At 44.9% G+C, this 19,750-nt stretch overlaps 1 protein-coding gene across 1 annotated transcript in view; it reads right to left on the bottom strand.

Annotated features, from left to right (window-relative positions):
• MYO3B (myosin IIIB) overlaps positions 1-19,750 on the bottom strand; it is a 304,584-nt gene that overhangs the window by 166,216 nt on the left and 118,618 nt on the right. Inside the window, exons 17-21 of the mRNA XM_038751211.1 lie at positions 19,362-19,572; positions 18,091-18,238; positions 13,398-13,551; positions 11,351-11,439; positions 7,928-8,057 (exon numbers count right to left, since the gene is read on the bottom strand). Coding sequence (XP_038607139.1) covers positions 7,928-8,057; positions 11,351-11,439; positions 13,398-13,551; positions 18,091-18,238; positions 19,362-19,572 — 732 coding nt within the window. The remainder of the gene's footprint in view (positions 1-7,927; positions 8,058-11,350; positions 11,440-13,397; positions 13,552-18,090; positions 18,239-19,361; positions 19,573-19,750) is intronic.

Here is a 19,750-nt window from a genome sequence, read left to right as displayed (position 1 = left end):
CTCTTGGGGAAATATTAAATACCACTCATCACTGAATGGCATGTTTACAGAAGAGAACAGGAGAAGTTTATAGCTGCACATTTGGTCACACCACAAGGCAGAAAAGCACAGGGCTGATGGAGTTTGTGCGGGGGGCGGGGAGGGGACTCTAAATAACGTTGGTGGATATGACTTGCTAAAGCTGGGGCATGTGATGAAAGGTTGGGTAGGGGAAAATATTGGCACCAAGACCTCACTGCTGGGAGAAAGGGAAAGGCGGATAAGGCTGTGTCCACAAGGAGTTAGAGTAAAAGCTACAATTTCCTACTTTTAGCAGTACAATTTCCTACTTCTAGCAGTACTTCCCAATCACTGAAGCCCAGCAGGCACTGCCACCACTCACTGGAGAGGTTGGGAGCAGGAGAACGGGAATGGAGGGCGGTGGTGAGTGCATAGGTGTCTCTATATGTTGCCAATTTGTACTTCCCAAGCGCTTAGTACAGTGCTCTGCACATAGTAAGCGCTCAATAAATACGATTGATGATGATGATGATGATGATAGGTGAGGGGAGGTCACTTGTCAGGGTACACAAATCCAGTGTTCCCCTAGCACTACTCCTTCCAATAGTTGTTCCTGGGGGAAAAGTGCTGGGGAGAAAGACATGTGAGAACACCAGTTTAAAGAGTTTTAAAAGCGATTCTGAGGTAAGTACCAAGTCATTTGTCACTTGTTATCAACAGCTCTGACTCTTCTCAAAATATAGTTTGTCTTGGCTTTCATTTCATCCCGAGACTGACTAAGATCGGACCTTGCCCAATCCATATGTTTCCAAGATCAATTACCTGGCTTGTTTGAAAGCTGAGGTTTATGAAATTCTGAAGGGAACGATCAGCAAGTTCCAAATTACGATTTTACTCAGAGCAATAAGAAAACTTCCTCAGGTTTGGGGTTAAAAGCTAGTGGGCTCAACTGGCGGTGTTAAAGACTGTTCAACCTGGTAAAGCTCTTGAAATATTTCAGAAAGATCAGGAAATTTAGAGCTGTATTAAATACTTTGGGCTTTTGTGATTATTTTGAATTTAACTGGGAAAAGTAATCAAATAATGGTTTTATTATTTTAACAAGCTCAATAAACTTTTAATTTTCTGACCCTATTGCAACTTTGTCAAATCCTATTTATGTTATGACTTTCAAAAAATGACAATTGTGTCTACCAACTCAGCTGTACTGTACTTTCCCAATAATTTATTACAGTACTCTAAACACAGTAAATGCCATTGATTGATTGATTGACAGCAGAGTTGGGTGACAATGGCTTGAACTGATGTCTGGCAAAGGGCTAAAGCTCAGGCTGTGTGCCTTCACACACTGCACACAAGATTAATTTATCCTTAAAATGGACTGAATTGAAAGAGATTAATTAAGTGGGGGTATTTGGGACACATTTTAAAAGCAGCCACGCTGCACACAAGATGAATTTATCCTTAAAACGGACTGATTTGAAAGAGATTAATTAAGTGGGAGTATTTGGGACACATTTTAAAAGCAGCCATTGTTGAACCTTTTCCAGTGCCAAACTGATAAACCTAAACGGTAGAAGTGAATATATAAAACTACACCTTATAATAACTACAAATTCCTGAACCAACAATGGGCAATTTCAACATAAATCAGCCTCTTTTTGATCAATCAATCAATCGTATTTATTGAGCGCTTACTGTGTGCAGAGCACTGTACTAAGCGCTTGGGAAGTACAAGTTGGCAACGTATATAGTCCCTACCCAACAGTGGGTTCACAGTCTAGAAGGGGGAGATGGAGAACAAAACCAAACATATTAACAAAATGAAATAAATAGAATAGATATGTACAAGTAAAATAAATAAATAAATAGAGTAATTAATATGTACAAACACACGCACACACACACACATATATATATATATATATATATATATATATATATATATACAGGTGCTGTGGGGAAGGGAAGGAGGTAAGATGGGGGGATGGAGAGGGGAGGCGAGGGGGAGAGGAAGGAGGGGGCTCAGTCTGGGAAGGCCTCCTGGAGGAGGTGAGCTCTCAGTAGGGCCTGATCAGAGAATTTACTATACCCATTCTGAAAGTTTCATTTATGGGAGTGTTCTTAAAATCTAGAGGTTCAACATGCAATCCCAATATGTAGAATATGCCATAGGTTCCAAGTTGAGGACTGAGGTTGAAAGATCTCTGTAATGTGATAATCAAAACAAAAACTTTGAGTTTCTGGTGAAGAGAAAAAGAACTCTTTAAAAAACAAACTGCAGTTTTAATTTTACAATGCTAATTTATACTTTTAAATATGACAAAATGAGGTGAACTGGTTGGAGGGAACCTGTTGCATCTAACATAATAATAATAATAATAATAATGGCATTTATTAAGTGCTTACTATGTGCAAAGCACTGTTCTAAGCACTGGGGGAGGTTACAAGGTGATCAGGTTGCCCCACGGGGGGCTCACAGTCTTAATCCCCATTTTACAGATGAGGTAACTGAGGCCCAGAGAAGTGAAGAGACTTGCCCAAAGTCACACAGCTGACAGTTGGCGGAGCGGGGATTCGAACCCCTGACCTCTGACTCCAAAGCCCGGGCTCTTTCCACTGAGCCACACTGCTTCTCTTAACATGTGACTGAGGACTAATAAACTGTCTAAAGAATAATTTTTTAAAAGCTTTTTTTCTTTCTTGCCTGTCTTCCATCTTTCACCAACTTTTGGGATGACGATTCCAGTCAGACAGTGAAGTTTTAATACTGGGAGGAAGCAATTAAATCTGATCTCTGGTCAGCCACTAGTATCAAGGCTTCAAATTCATTCTGGCTTCTTGGATAGCATCACCTAGTGTTCATTAGGGTAAAGGAGCTATTTTGCTGAAAGAAACTACAAATGTGGAATTCATGAACTTTGGACATTTTTCTTATATTTACGAGACGGTTCCGAGAACCAAGTTCAGCTAGGCTACACGTAACCCCCTTTCTAATTATTCTTCACCAGAAAGCAGAAACCACTCCATCTGCGCATCAGGCAGAAACTCCTCACCCTGGGCTTCAAGGCCGTCCATCCCCTCGCCCCCTCCTACCTCACCTCCCTTCTCTCCTTTTACAGCCCACCCTGCACCCTCCGCTCCTCTGCCACTAATCTCCTCACCTTTAGGCCTCGTTCTCGCCTGTCCCACCATCGACCCCCGGCCCACGTCCTCCCCCAGGCCTGGAATGCCCTCCCTCTGCCCATCCGCCAAGCTAGCTCTCTTCCTCCCTTCAAGGCCCTACTGAGGGCTCACCTCCTCCAGGAGGCCTTCCCAGACTGAGCCCCTTCCTTCCTCTCCCCCTCGTCCTCCCTCCATCCCCCCATCTTACCTACTTCCCTTCCCCACAGCACCTGTATATATGTATATATGTTTGTACATATTTATTACTCTATTTATTTATCTTGTACATATCTATTTATTTTATTTTGTTAGTATGTTTGGTTTTGTTCTCTGTCTCCCCCTTCTAGACTGTGAGCCTGCTGTTGGGTAGGGACTGTCTCTATGTGTTGCCGACTTGTACTTCCCAAGTGCTTAGTACAGTGCTCTGCACACAGTAAGCACTCAATAAATACGATTGATTGATTGATCATTTAAAAAGCCCAGAGAATTGGTCCAGAAATTGGCCTCTTGGCCCTCTACGGCTACTGCTGCTGCATCATCCCAGAGGAAGCGCTGGGACTTCTCTCTGGTGGGTGGCAGGGAAGGACTGGAGGGAGGACCACTGCTGTCCCATCCTCTTACTGGACTTGAGAAATGCTAAGGATGGAATTGAACCTTCTTTTGATGCTGAGGTAAAGTGATTCAATCAATCAACAGAATTTATTGAGCACTTACTGCATGCACAGCACTGTACTAAGCACTCTGCTGCATCATCCCAGAGGAAGCGCTGGGACTTCTCTCCGGTGGGTGGCAGGGAAGGACTGGAGGGAGGACCACTGCTGCCCATCCTCTTACTGGACTTGAGAAATGCTAAGGATGGAATTGAACCTTCTTTTGATGCTGAGGTAAAGTGATTCAATCAATCAACAGAATTTATTGAGCACTTACTGCATGCACAGCACTGTACTAAGCACTCTGCTGCATCATCCCAGAGGAAGCGCTGGGACTTCTCTCCGGTGGGTGGCAGGGAAGGACTGGAGGGAGGACCACTGCTGCCCATCCTCTTACTGGACTTGAGAAATGCTAAGGATGGAACTGAACCTTCTTTTGATGCTGAGGTAAAGTGATTCAATCAACAGAATTTATTGAGCACTTACTGCATGCAGAGCACTGTACCAAGCACTTAGGAAAGTGCAACAGAGTTCAATCAATCAATCAATCATATTTATTGCACACTTACTGTGTGCAGAGCACTGTGCTAAGTGGTTGGGGGAGTACAATATAACAGTTGGTAGATTCGTTCCCTGCCCACAATAAGTTTGCAACCTAGAGGGGGAGACGGACATTAAAATAAATTATGGAGATGTACATAAGTGCTGCAGGGCTGAAAGTTAGAGCAAATCAAGTGCTCACAGGGGGACAGATCCAAGTGCAGAGCCAATGCAGAAAGGAGGGAGAGCAGGGGAGATGAGATCTTAGACAGGGAAGGCTCTTGGAGACGTGGTTTTAATAAGGCTTTGAAGATGGGGAGAGTGGTGGTCTACCATTTATGAAGGGGGAGGGTGATCCAGGCCAGAAGGAGGATTTGGACAAGGGGTTGATGGTGAGGCAGATGAGACTGAGGTATAGATAAACAGCATGGCCTCGTTGACAGAGCACGGCCTGGGAGTCAGAAGGACCTGGGTTCTAATCCTGGTTCTGCCACTGTCTGCTGTGTGATGTTGGGCAAGCCACCTGACTTCTCTGTGCCTCAGTTACCTCATTTGTAAAATTGGGATTAAGACTGTGAGCCCCATGGGGAAGAGCGACTGTGTCCGACCTGATTTGCTTGAATCCACCCAAGTGCTTAGTATAGTGCCTGGCACATAGTAGGCACTTTAACAATTACCAGAACTACTATTTTTTATCATCATCATCATAGTGAGTAGGATGATATTAGAGGAACAAAGTGTTTGGGCTAGGTTCTGGCAGGACATCAGCTAGGTAAGGCAGGACTGGGAGAGCTGACTGAGTGCTTAAAAGCCCTTGGTAAGGAGGTTTTGTTTGATGCAGAGATTCTTGGACAGGAGGTGACAAAAACAGAGCCAGCAGAAGCTTAATTTCAGGATACAAAGGCTCCATGTTCCATTCTCTAGTAATTTCAGGGAGAAAGGAAAAAAGAAGTAAGGGGGAGAGAGAACAAATAATGATAGGGAAGCTTTTTTCTTTCTTTTTTAAAAGAGGGCACACAGCTATTACAGTATACAGACCCTTAAGAGCACAGCACTTGCCCTTCCTCTGTGGTTAAACTAGGCTTACCAGGCAGAAACCTGGGGTCTCTGCTGTCAGACGCACAGAGGGGCAGGACAAAATTTCTGGGATCCACTTCAGATCCATTTGGGAAATCAGTAAAGGTCGGAAAGCCAAAGCTTTGGATCCAGCTCTTTTGCTTCTGGGCATGATAAAGGCAACAGAAAGCTTTGTTAACCCACAGGGCCTGGCTTCATTCCACTTCTCAGGGTCACAGCGGGAGAGTTTCCAGGATTCTACCAGTCTCGATTATGGGAGGGGGAGTCAAGCAGAGGCATATCCATTCTATTTCTTGCTTGGACAGTGCCTAGTGAGTGGAAGGCAATCTGCTACAAATCAAAACTCACCTGAGCTGGGCAAAAGCAGCATGGGAGAAAGTCGAGGGCGGCGACTCAGGTTTATGGAGCGGAAGGAGGCAATGGTAAATCACTTCCACATTTTTACCAAGAAAAATCTTTGGATACACTACCAGAACAACTGCAGATGGAGGTGGGCCGCTCGGGGAGAGATGTGTCCACGGCGTCGCTATGGGTCGGACATGACTCGACAATATAAGACAACAACAATTGGCTTCGTTTGACCTTCCCCTCAGTGACTGATGAAGCCCCAAGAGTTACCCACCAGTGCAGTGAATCTTGCTGTTCTAGGAACCTCAGAAGTGAGCCCCCTTCTAGACTGCGAGCCCGCTGTTGGGTAGGGACCGTCTCTATATGTTGCCAACTTGTACTTCCCAAGCGCTTAGTACAGTGCTCTGCACACATAAGCGCTCAATAAATACGACTGAATGAATGAATGAATGAATGAGCCACACCATCTCTTGCCTATTGAGCTATCCCAATTTCCTCGCAGGTATAAACATTCTGCCTTGCCCTTTCCCTTCCTCCCAGGGTTCCCGCAGCTTTGCATACTTTCTTGCCACCCTTCTCCTCTTTCTCTCTTTCTCTCTCTCACACACACACACACACACACACACACACACACGCTATCTTCACAAGCCTCTGTTTCTCCCTCAATCAACAAATTTAAAATTAAACATGTGAATTTACTGTAACGAAATACACAGGATCCTCCAACCCTGATTTCTAGAAGAGTTCGTGGTTTACCCTACCGAGACGTCCTTAGACTCTGGGTCCCCAGGATCAGTACTGCCACTATAGGGAGTAGGGAGATGGGATCATTTCATCCCAGGATCCAGGGCTGTAGGACAGGAGGGGCTAATCTGGGTGACTTTCCCAACTCTTTGGTCACCTCAAGAGGACTCCTTCAGCCCCAAACACTGGGCAGGAGATGGGCTACAGGGAAGCCAGGGTCTATCTGCCACTTAGGAAAACAAGTTTTCTGAATCTGAGTCAGTGGGAAATAGAATCTGAGGTTCCCAAGTACCATCACACACCTACATGATAGGAAACAATATTCTCTATTTCTAAATGCCTCACCAATATATAGGACAGGACATTTTCAGGAGCACATAACAAACGGGCTTAGTGAGATTTTACCGTGGTTCGCAAAATGACCCCTTGTTCTGTATTCTGAAGGAAGGAAATCAAACATTATTTTTGAGCAAAAATCCTCTAGTGGCTCTTTACATTTCCCTACAGAAGAACACATTATAAGCATACACATATCTATTTTCTGTGGCTTTACCAATAGGAATCAGGTTTAAACTGCAGCAAGCAAGCTCTAAAGAGTAATTTTCCGCCAGTCAGGACTATTAGACAGTGGAATGGTGAGTGAGGGAAGCTGGGGCGTGTCCCCTGGAAGACCTATTAATCACAGAATTTCCAACTGGTGCAGTTTAGCAGTAGCCATTATTGCCCTGTCTAACTCATGGTAACCAAGACCACCAGTTTTCAAATGATCTAGACCAGTTAATAGCACCACTTTCAGTTAAGAGTAAACTGTGGTGTGTTTTTTTGTGTGTGTGGCGGGGGTGGAGGTTAATGAAATAGGTCAAGACAAAACTCCTACTGGTAGAAAAAGTGACAACTGCTAGAGATCCAAAGATCACCTGGTACATCATTCAAACTACGCTTACTGACCTGGGTTGCACTGGGAATTCTCAAAAACCAAATACCAGTTCAGAGCTAGTTTTAGAGCTCTGAAGATTTTTTTATGTATTTGTTAAACAGTTACTATATGCCAGGCACTGTACTAAGCGCTGGGGTAGATACAAGATAATGAGGTTGGACACAGGCCAGGTCCCACATGGGGCTCACATCTTTATGAAGTAACTGAGACAAAGAGAAGTGAAGTGACTTGTCCAAGGTAACACAGCAGATAAGTGGTGAAGCTGGGATTAGTACCCAGGTCTTCTGACTCCCAAGCCCACACTCTTTCTACTACGCTCCACTGCTTCTCTTTTGCAATCTGGGATGAAACTCTTGCCTGGGCTTGGATGCTGTTGCTCAGGGGGAAATAGCCCCCAGCAAATGAAGGACACAGAAGGACACCTGAGTGACAACTTCTATATTAGCGAAGCTGAGTAGAGGAATACCTGTTTTGGTCAAAGGGCTGGAGAAGAGCTGCTGAAGAAGTTTGTTCTCTGAAGTTCTGAGGACGACAACTATGTCAGCAGGAAGAGTATCTCTGTTCTTCTCAAGGAAGCCAAGGGCATCATACAAAACCTAAATTAGAAACAGCAAACAAGGAAAGCAAACGTTATTTGCCCCCAGTTATGCAAGCTGAAAAATTAGCTGTGGCAGTTAACTCTCTCAGGATACACCTCTCCAAAGACTTTAAATCTGCAACAGCTGTGCTTTCTAACTTTGGACTATGGGGGAAAGAGATACAGGGAATGTACCATTTTTGCCAGTTCAATTCACCTTCACATCTGGTCAAATTAGTCTTTATATGAAAAAAAATCCAGAGTATCAAAAGACCATGTCTTAATATAAAGGGGGAGACAATCATTAAAACGTATGTTTAAGCACCTGAAACAGAATGTCAAGACCCTGATGGTGAGAAGTTAATAGCCTAGTTTCAGGAGGGGTGTTAACCTCTTCAAGCTATTAAAATTCATTTAAGAACATTACTTTTCCTCTTCCAGGGAAGCCACATGTGGAACAGAATGCTTCTGGGTGGGTTTGGGCACAAAAGGAGGAAGAGCTGAGCCAGAGCCAAGAACGGCTCCAGGTCCTGGTACAGGCCTAGGGTGGGATGCTTTGCCTCCTGTATGCTGTGTGACTTTGTTCAAGTCATTTGACTGCTTGGTGCCTCAGTTTCCTAACCTTTAAAATATGGAGAACATATACTTGCCTTGACCTGCCTGACAGAGATTTGGACGATAACTGAAAATTGATGAGAGGGGTACTTGAAAGAAAAGTCAAAGTATGGTATTATTCCAGGGACTATTTCCCGAAGATGCCAAGAACCTAGGATGGTTAGATATCCAATTAGGGATTTGGGTCTGTGCAAGTTGAGCTCAAGGTGGCCGTAGAGATCCTGGCTTGAACCCAGAATCAGGCGATCAATCAGTCAATCAATGGTATTTAGAGAGGGCTTACTGTGCACAGAGCACTGGACTAAGCACTTGGGAGAGTACAATACAACAGACTTAATAGACACATTCCCTACCCATAAGGATGTTACAGTCCAAAAGGGGAGACAGACATTAAAATTAATTACGTCTATGTATATAGCCATCAATCCTACATCAGTTACATGTAGACACATTCCCTGCCCATAAGGAAGTTACAGTCCAAAAGGGGAGACAGACATTAAAATAAATTACGTGTATATATATAGCCATCAATCCTACATCAGTTACATGTACACTGCATACCCAGTGTCCATGTGGAAGGTCACTTCAAAATTTCAGAGCAAACAATATAATAGGGCACTGTAAGCATCCCAAAATATTTTTTACATAATAATAATTACAACTTGGTTATCTTGAATAATAATAATAATAATGTTGATATTTGCTAAGCGCTTACTATGTGCAAAGCACTGTTCTAAGCGCTGGGGAGGTTACAAGGTGATCAGGTTGTCCCACGGGGGGCTCACAATTTTAATCCCCATTTTACAGATGAGGTAACTGAGGCACAGAGAAGTTAGGTGACTTGCCCAAAGTCACAGAGCTGACAGTTGGCAGAGCTGGGATTTGAACCCACGACCTCTCACTCCAAATCCCAGGCTCTTTCCACTGAGCCACAGCAGCTTCTTGAATCTACCCCAGGGCTTAGTACAGTGCTTAACAAACACTATTAAAATAATAATATTAATAATAATTATGGTATCTACTAAAAGTATGCTCTGTGCCAAACTTAATGCTATGCAGTGGTACAGATACAAGAAAACCAGAACAGATACAGAAGACAGAGACCTAAATTGTAAGTCCCAAATCCTCTATTCCACTCTATTGTACCTTGCGTGGCACAGTGCTCTGCATACAGTAGGTGCTCAATAAATACTATTAATTGATTAACTGAATGAGAATGATGGCCTTTGTTAAAAGATTATTGTGTGCCAAGCACTGTTCCAAACAATGGGATAGATACAATTTAATTAGGTTGGACACAGTCCAACAGGGTTCACAGTTTAAGTACGAGGGACTGCGATTTAATCCCCGTTTCAACTGAGGCACAGAGCAGTTGTCTGTTGGGACAAATCTGGACTTGTCCAAAGTCACACAGCAGACAAGTGGTGGAGGTACGATTAGAACCCAGGTCCTCTGACTCTCAAGCCCATGCCCTCTCCATGAGGCCATGCAGCTTCCCAATGATCTGAGCTAAGACAATGTTAGGGCAGGCCAGACGTCACAATCCACTCCTCACCACAGAGGATCCACCAGGTGTGATCCTGATCCATTTTCCCAGGGCTACCACTGGACTTTTGTCGGGAGTGGAGGGACAGGGGGAGTGGAAAGAAGCTAGAGGAGGAAGAGAGCAGGTGCTGCCTACCTAGGAATTTTTATGTTCATCTTTGGACATTAGCGCAGTTCAATGAAGTGTGGAAAGTAAAGCCAAATTCAGAACAAGAATCCAAAATACACACACTTCTGACGTAGCGAAAACCTTATGTTGCAATCTCCTTTTCAATTAACACCAGGTTAGATTAAATTAATTTCTATATCTTATAAAGCGCCCCAAACATAATTCAGTGCTTGCTCTCTAAGTGATCTTAAATAGCTTATTTAAAAAATTGGTTTGGGTTTTAGTCATAGCAATTTCCAAGGCAAAAAACAAAAGAGACTTTCCTGAAATCAGTAACAATGACTCAGTCAATCAATCAATCCTATTTACTGAGCGCTTACTATGTGCAGAGCACTGTACTAAATGCTTGGGAGAGTAGCACCCAACAGAGTTGGCAGACATGTTCTATGCCTTCAATAAGCTTACAAGACATTAATATAAATAATTTATGATACACAATATAAATGCTGTGGGGTTAAGGGTGGGGAGAATAGCAAATGCCCAAGTGACAGTTCTCTAGTTTGGGGCAACAGTGGCCAAAAAACTGGACTGCAAAGGAAAGTTCTGAAATTAAATGTCTCCAGATATTAGACATTTAAAGCAATGTGATGCTATTTTAAGAGGCACCGTATCATCTTATCAAGGTATTAACCCTCCCACACTGCATGCATGTTTCCAAATTGCTTTAGAATGTGAACATTGCCAGCTAAACACACTGCCAGGAGATGTAATATGTTTTTGTCTCTGGAGAGCTGTCACTTCTAGGCAGGACCTCCGGCAAGAGGCAGATTGCAGTTGGCCACCCCCTGTGAGAAACTGTTTCTCTGCCAGAGGCAACTCTTGTGAACGATACCACTGTGCAGTCTGTGAGTTACTATTAGCCATTCATCAAGCATAAAAAAGGACGGAAATATGCAAGCAATTTCACGAGCTGCACAGCCACAATAATGCATCCACTTACCCCTTGTCAAATTCAGATTTAATAACAATCAGATTCTCTTTACCTTTCCAGCATAGTGCTGAATGCCAAAGCACAGCTCCACTCGTTTTGGCCTCCAGAAGTATTTGCAGCGTAGATTATCTTCGAATTTATCTGTTTTTTGTTTTTTTAAAAAAGAGAGAGATACTTATTCAGGGTGTCTAGAACTGCTTCCAATTCCAATTAGCCAAACGTTAAGAGTAACAGAATGCTTCAGCACCAAGAGTTAAATTAGCCTCAGATTCCTCACATAGCAAAGACCAGATCTACTGATGGATTTGCTGGCAGGCCAGCTAGGCATGGTTTATGGGGAGCACAATTTAGGGGGCACCATCTTGGATTATTGCAAGTATGAGGGAAAACCCCATCCCCTAACATCCCAAACTTCCATCTTCTCCCCTCTCTTTTGCTGAAGCCTCCATGACACTGGTGCTCCAGGGACCACAGGGACCTCCCGGGCACTGATGGCTGAGGCTCCCACTTCTGATCCACCTGAGGGGAGTCAGTCAAAGCTCATCTCCACACAGCCCAGAATCTCCTGCCCATCAAGTCTCTGAGGACCATGTTTGGAGGTTGCAGGGACTGCGTGATGTGAAGAAGTGGGGGTATGTGGCAGCTGGGTGATCAAGCTTGCCTGTAAAACTTTCCGAACACTCGTGTGATCGCAGCAGGTCATGAGCAGGGACGTGGTTGCAGCAGGTCATGAGCAGGGACTGCTCGTCAGCCGTGGTAGTTACGACTGTCCCCTTCCAGTACCATTTAACTGGACCGTGCATTTTTAATATAGGTCTTTTATCACTGAATTTTAACTTATTTTCAATGTATTTGGATTATAATCTCTGTGAGTCTTTCCTCCCCAATTCAGACTGTGGGCTGGGCACTGTGCTTTAATTGATTTCTTGATATAATTCCAGTGCTATTATTTTGCACAATAAAAGGGCTCAATAAACATTTGTAATAAAAAGGATTTTACTCTGCAGCAGTAATAACACCTGTTCCTTTATTTTATTTTGTTAGTATGTTTGGTTTTGTTCTCTGTCTCCCCCTTTTAGACTGTGAGCCCACTGTTGGGTAGGGACTGTCTCTATAGGTTGCCAACTTGTACTTCCCAAGCGCTTAGTACAGTGCTCTGCACACAGTAAGTGCTCAATAAATACAATTGATTGATTGATTGGTTGATAAAAGGGTAGCCTAGAAACAATCCAGTTTTAAGCTCACCACAGCTCCCACAATACAATGAATATTTTCAACACTGGAGATTACGGTAGGCAGTTTTGAAAATATTTCAATACTCTGCCTTTGACAAATGACCTGCCATTCCTCCTGGAAGTCCACAGCACATCCTTCTTTCACAGCATCGGTTACGCTACCAACTGCTTCTCAATCACCTTTTGCTTTTCCTGAGCAGACCATTTTTATGGAACTTTTTTATTCTCAAAGAACCACCATCGATATGAGTAAACTCACAAGCCCTGTAAATGACTGAGCTAGTCATCAGAAAGGACCCAAACATAAGTTTGTACATCGTCTCTATCCTCTCTCTCTTACTTCTTAAAGCAAAATGGAGTTTCTTATGGTACTGGGAGTACCGAAGTGGGTAAGGAATCTGAAGCCAGCTGTTCTTTCTGGTGCATGAGGAAGTTAAACGGCCTGATAGTCCGTAAGGCGACAGCAGTGGTATGAGCACCACTAGTTGGAAGAACTAGCCTTGGAACAAGAAATCTGCCTAAGGGAAGTAGATAATCCTAGATTGATTCCATCCTGGCAGTTCAGAAGGTGTACAGATGGATTCCCAGTTAGGGATAGCAACAGGGGTGCCAGCTGACTTAATTTTTGGAAATGGTGTCAATCTACCATTTGAATTCCTATCTCAAGAGATGGAAGGCTGAGCTCATCATCGTTAGTTGTAAATGTCAATGGATTAAAAAACAAACCAAAATGGTATTAACACTTCACCAGCTGAAGACTACGCAGATATGGACAGCAGGTCATGCTGCCCAATAAACCGGCAGACGCCACAGTTCTCTCAAGATATGAGCGAGTCATTTCCTAGCTTTCTCACAAGTCCGTACCGACTAAAGTCAGGTCGGTTGCCTGGGGAAATCGACTTTCTTCATCCAGAAGAGACAGCAGACCCATTGGCTTCTGGAGAAACAGATCCAAGAGAGGGCGGTTGTCTTCGTACTCCACTGTTGCGGCATCGATTCCCTCGCTCTGATATTCCATCTACGGGATGTGTCACAATGAGTAGTCATTGCAGTGAACTGAAAACAGACACTTTTTGCATGAAGTCGCCGTGCAGCCCTTCTAGACTGTGAACCCACTGTTGGGTAGGGACCGCCTCTATATGTTGCCAACTTGTACTTCCCAAGCGCTTAGTACAGTGCTCTGCACACAGTAAGCACTCAATAAATATGATTGAATGAATGAGTGAATGAAAGAACCTCCCAACTATTTAAAGGGATGAATTCATGGGGTTAGGCTTTATTTTTAGATCAATCACATTTATTGAGCGCTTATTGTGTGTAGAGCATTGTGCTAAGCGGTTGGGAGAGTACATTGCAACAGAGTTGGTAAACACATTCCCTGCCTGCAATGAGCTTCTAGACTGTGAGCACGCTGTTGGGTAGGGAGCGTCTCTATATGTTGCCAACCTGTACTTCCCAAGAGCTTAGTACAGTGCTCTGCACACAGTAAGTGCTCAATAAATATGACTTAATGAATGAATAAGTGAGCTCACAGTGTAGAAGGGGAGACAGACATTAATATAAATAGATAAATTATGGATCAATCAATCAATCCTATTTATTGAGCGCTTACTGTGTGCAGAGCACTGTACTAAGTGCTTGGGAAGTACAAGTCGGCAACACAGAGAGACAGTCCCTACCCAACAGTGGGCTCACAGTCTAGAAGGGGGAGACAGAGAACAAAACCAAACATATTAACAAAATAAAATAAATAGAATAGATATGTACAAGTAAGATAAATAAGTAGAGTAATAAATATGTACAAACATATATACATATATACAGGTGCTGTGGGGAAGGGAAGGAGGTAAGATGGGGGGATGGAGAGGGGGACGAGGGGGAGAGGAAGGAAAGGGATATGTATATGTACACAGGTGTTGTGGGGCTAAGGAACGAATGAATAAAGGGAGCAAACTAGGGAGACTCAGAGGAGAGTGGAAAAAGAGGAAATAGGGATTAGTCAGGGAAGGCCTCTTGGAGGAGATATGCCATCAGTACAGCTTTGAAGGTGGGGAGGCTAATTCATCATCATCAATGGTATTTATTGAGCGCTTACTGTGTGCAGAGCACTGTACTAAGCGCTTGGGAAGTACAAATTGGCAACATATAGAGAGTCCCTACCCAAAAGTGGGCTCACAGTCTAAAAGGGGGAGATAAAACCAAACATACTACAAAATAAAATAGAATAGATATGTACAAGTAAAATAAATAAATAAATAGAGTAATAAATATGTACAAACATATATACATATATACAGGTGCTGTGGGGAAGGGAAGGAGGTAAGACGGGGGGGATGGAGAGGGGGACGAGGGGGAGAGGAAGGAAGGGGCTCAGTCTGGGAAGGCCTCCTGGAGGAGGTGAGCTCTCAGTAGGGCCTTGAAGGGAGGAAGAGAGCGAGCTTGGCGGGTGGGCAGAGGGAGGCCATTCCAGGCCCGGGGGAGGACGTGGGCTGGGGGTCGATGGCGGGACAGGCGAGAACGAGGCCTAATGGTGAGGAGATTAGCGGCAGAGGAGCGGAGGGTGCGGGCTGGGCAGTAGAAGGAGAGAAGGGAGGTGAGGTAGGAGGGGGCGAGGTGATGGAGAGCCTTGAAACCCAGGGTGAGGAGTTTCTGCCTGATGCGCAGATTGATTGGTAGCCACTGGAGATTTTTGAGGAGGGGAGTAATATGCCCAGAGCGTTTCTGGACAAAGATAATCCGGGCAGCAGCATGAAGTATGGATTGAAGTGGGGAGAGACACGAGGATGGGAGATCAGAGAGAAGGCTGATGCAGTAGTCCAGACGGGATGGGATGACAGCTTGAATGAGCAGGGTAGCGGTTGGGATGGAGAGGAAAGGGCGGATCTTGGCAATGTTGCGGAGCTGAGACCAGCAGGTTTTGGTGACGGCTTGGATGTGAGGGGTGAATGAGAGAGTGGAGTCGAGGATGACACCAAGTTTGCGGGCTTGTGAGATGGGAAGGATGGCAGTGCCGTCAACAACTCTCTGCCAGATAATAATGACAGTATTTGTTAAGCACGTACGATGCGCAAAGTACTGTTCTAAGTGCTGGGGGGATAACAAGGTGATCAGGTTGTCCAATGTGGGGCTCACAATCTTAATTCCCATTTTACAGATGAGGTAACTGAGGCACAGAGAAGTCAAGTGACTTGCCCAAAGTCACACAGCTGGGATTAGAACCCATGACCTCTGATTCCCAAGCCCGTGCTCTTTCCACCGAGCCATGCTACTTCTCTACTACGCAGAGGGAGGACGTTCCAGACAAGAGGCAGAATGTGGGGAGAGGTCGGTGGTGAGATAGACAAGATCATGGTACAGTGAGCAGGATTGCCAAGATCCGCCCTTTCCTCTCCATCCATACCACTACCCTGCTCATTCAAGCTCTCATCCTATCCCGTCTGGACTACTGCATCAGCCTTCTCTCTGATCTCCCATCCTCGTGTCTCTCTCCACTTCAATCCATAGTTCATGCTGCTGCCCGGATTATCTTTGTCCAGAAACGGTCTGGGCATGTTACTCCCCTCCTCAAAAATCTCCAGTGGCTACCAATCAATCTGTGCATCAGGCAGAAACTCCTCACCCTTGGCTTCCAGGCTGTCCATCCCCTGGCCCCCTCCTACCTCCCCTCCCTTCTCTCCTTCTCCAGCGCAGCCCGCACCCTCCGCTCCTCTGCCGCTAATCTCCTCACCATTAGGCCTCGTTCTCGCCTGTCCCGCCATCGACCCCCGGCCCCCGTCCTCCCCCGGGCCTGGAATGGCCTCCCTCTGCCCATCCGCCAAGCTAGCTCTCTTCCTCCCTTCAAGGCCCTGCTGAGAGCTCACCTCCTCCAGGAGGCCTTCCCACACTGAGCCCCTTCCTTTCTCTCCCCCTCGGCCCCCTCTCCATCCCCCCCATCTTACCTCCTTCCCTTCCCCACAGCACCTGCATATATGTATATATGTTTGTACATATTTATTACTCTATTTATTTATTTATTTATTTATTTTACTTGTATATATCTATTCTATTTATTTTATTTTGTTAGTATGTTTGGTTTTGTTCTCTGTCTCCCCCTTCTAGACTGTGAGCCCACTGTTGGGTAGAGACTGTCTCTATATGTTGCCAATTTGTACTTCCCAAGCGCTTAGTACAGTGCTCTGCACATAGTAAGCGCTCAATAAATACGATTGATGATGATGAAGCGTGTGGGCTGGGTTGTAGTAGGAGAACAGCGAGTTGAGGTAGGATGGAGCGAGGTAGTTGAATGCTTTAAACTGCTTTGGATCATCAAGACTGAACCCCCTGGTGGAGCTCAATGCATGGAGGTGCTCTGTAAGTTGCTGAAAGAAATAAGAATCTAGACCTTTACAAGATTATTCTGCACCCACTCGGACCACGCTTCCCGTCGTCTGATCGTATTTTCGAAAGTATCACTGAACTAAAGTAATTAACTGAAGAAGACCATCACGTACTGAAGTTGTCAGCAATGGACAAGAAATTTTTTTGAGGGAAGATTTAAATAACTGGCTTGTCACCTGCTCCACTCAAGTGTATTGCTTTTCTTCAGGCTTTTATTTAGGCTAAATTTAGACTGTATAATATTTTCCATTAAAACAGAGCTACCTTACCAGTCTGTTAATAATACCAATAATAATAATGGTGGTATTTGTTAAGCGCTTACTATGTGCAAAGCACTGTTCTAAGTGCTGGAGGAGATACAAGGTAATCAGGTTGTCCCATGTGGGGCTCACAGTCTTCATCCCCATTTTACAGATGAGGGAACTGAGGCCCAGAGAAGTTAAGTGACTTGCCCAAGGTCACACAGCTGACAAGTGGCGGAGCCGGGATTTGAACCCACGACCTCTGGCTCCCCAGCCCGTGCTCTCTCCACTGAGCCACGCTGCTTCTCAATTCCCTGTTCCCTGTTGGGTTTCGTTTCTAAAGGTTTCCATTTTAAATCACAGTAGGTTGGGGGTTAATCAGTTAGCAACGTTTATTAAATGACAGTGTGCAACGTCTCCTGGATTTGGCTGAAAGATTCACAGAGCAAACACAAGACCGAGACCCTGCCCTTAAGTAATGTACAATCTAAAGGGGGTTTGGGGAGTCAGTCCGCTGGGTGACCTTGGGCAAGTCACTTAACTTCTCTGGGAACTCAATTCCCTCATTTGAAAAATGAGAATTCTTCCCCACTGTTCTCCTTCCTACTTAGACGTTGAGCCCCAAGTGACCTGATTATTTTGTATCTGCCCTAGCACTCATCATCATCATCATCATCAATCGTATTTATTGAGCGCTTACTATGTGCAGAGCACTGTACTAAGCACTTGGGAAGTACAAATTAGCAACATATAGAGACAGTCCCTACCCAACAGTGGGCTCACAGTCTAAAAGGGGGAGACAGAGAACAAAACCAAACATACTAACAAAATAAAAAATAATAAATAAATAGCTCAGTACAGTGTTTCGCACATAGAAGCGCTTAACAAATACCATAACTGTTATTATTCTGTTTAGTTCATTTAAATACCCATTTTACCTGCTCGAGGGCAAAAATGTGCTGATTAAAGTAATACTGAATTTGTTCATTGGCTATATTTATGCACAGCTGCTCAAACGAGTTCCTTCGAAAGTTCTCAAATCCGAATATGTCCAAGATTCCAACGTTCATACCGTTCTTGGCATGGCTGTAGAAGAAACCATCATGGAAACATAAACAGGAGGCAGAAAGTGAGTCGTGCCACTGAGGTGGTGAAAGGATGCACAGCATCTCCTTAGCAAAAACACTAAAGCTTGACTCAAGGCCAGGGCCTCCTCCCACAACTCATGCCAATGGCAGAGGTACCTTACACCTACTGATTCCTCAGCCCTCACTACTCCTCTCTTCCCTGGACCACTGACACCCACTGAGCTCCGGCATCCTCACTTTAAGGTGCGGGTAAGTACCCCACATTGATAACGCCCCATTATCCCCTCGACACGGGATGGCAGGCATGTCCTCCGTGCTCCTGAGGGGCCTGAGTTGGCTGTGAAAGCGCTGCCTGCGATCAATCAATCAATCAATCGTATTTATTGAGCGCTTACTATGTGCAGAGCACTGTACTAAGCGCTTGGGAAGTACAAATTGGATAATCTGGGATATCTGCGATAATCTGCGATAATCTGGGAGTGATTTCGGCTTGATTATACCTCAATTCTTTGAAAGGAAGGGAATAGGTTCCATCACACTTATAAGCACTCAGAGCCATTAGATGCTTCGTGGCTCCCTGGAAAGAGCCCGGGCTTTGGAGTCAGAGGTCGTGGGTTCAAATCCCGGCTCTGCCGACTGTCAGCTGTGTGACTTTAGGCAAGTCACTTCACTTCTCTGGGCCTCCGTTACCTCATCTGAATGGGGATTAAGACTGTGAGCCCTCCGTGGGCCAACCTGATCACCTTGTAACCTCCCCAGCGCTTAGAACAGTGCTTTGCACATAGCAAGCGCTTAATAAATGCCATCATTATATGCTTTTTATTTTCAGGTTTTATTCACTGATCGACGTATTGTTTCTTTAGCCTGCAAAATCAATAGTGATGTGGTCTCATCAAACACAGGTGCACACACACACACTGCCCCTCACCCCCACCTCCTCCGACTCCCCCTCGCCTCCAGTAATATCATCATCATCATCATCAATCGTACTTATTGAGCGCTTACTGTGTGCAGAGCACTGTACTAAGCGCTTGGGAAGTACAAATTGGCAACATATAGGGACAGTCCCTACCCAACAGTGGGCTTACAGTCTAATATTGTTCAGTAGCCGTGTGACTTGCCATATATTTTTTTCCGGCTGCAGCAGGGTATTGATACGATTTACAATCCAGCTGAAGAGTCGGCCGTAAAGGGCTTTGGACATGGCATCTCGTACATCGGCAGCTTGATCCACAGTGTTTGTGCGGATGATGGTTTCCCCTCGCGTTACCACGCAGTGGGATGTCAGAGCTTCTTGAAGTTCCTCGGAGCCAATGCTGAGCAGGGAAGCGGCTGCAAGACAACAGAACCCGATGATGAGCCTACGGTAACAAGTCAGCAGCAGGTGAAGAGAAGGGGCACAAGAAGATGTGCAGCTTACAGGAAAGAGCACGGGCTTGGGAATCCAGAGACCTCAGTTCTAATCTTCGCTCTGCCACCTGCCTGCTGCATGACCTTGGACAAGTCACTT

Source organism: Tachyglossus aculeatus, chromosome 9, assembly GCF_015852505.1.
Source record: "Tachyglossus aculeatus isolate mTacAcu1 chromosome 9, mTacAcu1.pri, whole genome shotgun sequence".
NCBI classification, from domain to species: Eukaryota; Metazoa; Chordata; class Mammalia; order Monotremata; family Tachyglossidae; genus Tachyglossus; species Tachyglossus aculeatus.
The sequence above is the reverse complement of the archived record's forward strand: the minus strand, read 5'-3'. Positions and strand labels throughout refer to the sequence as shown.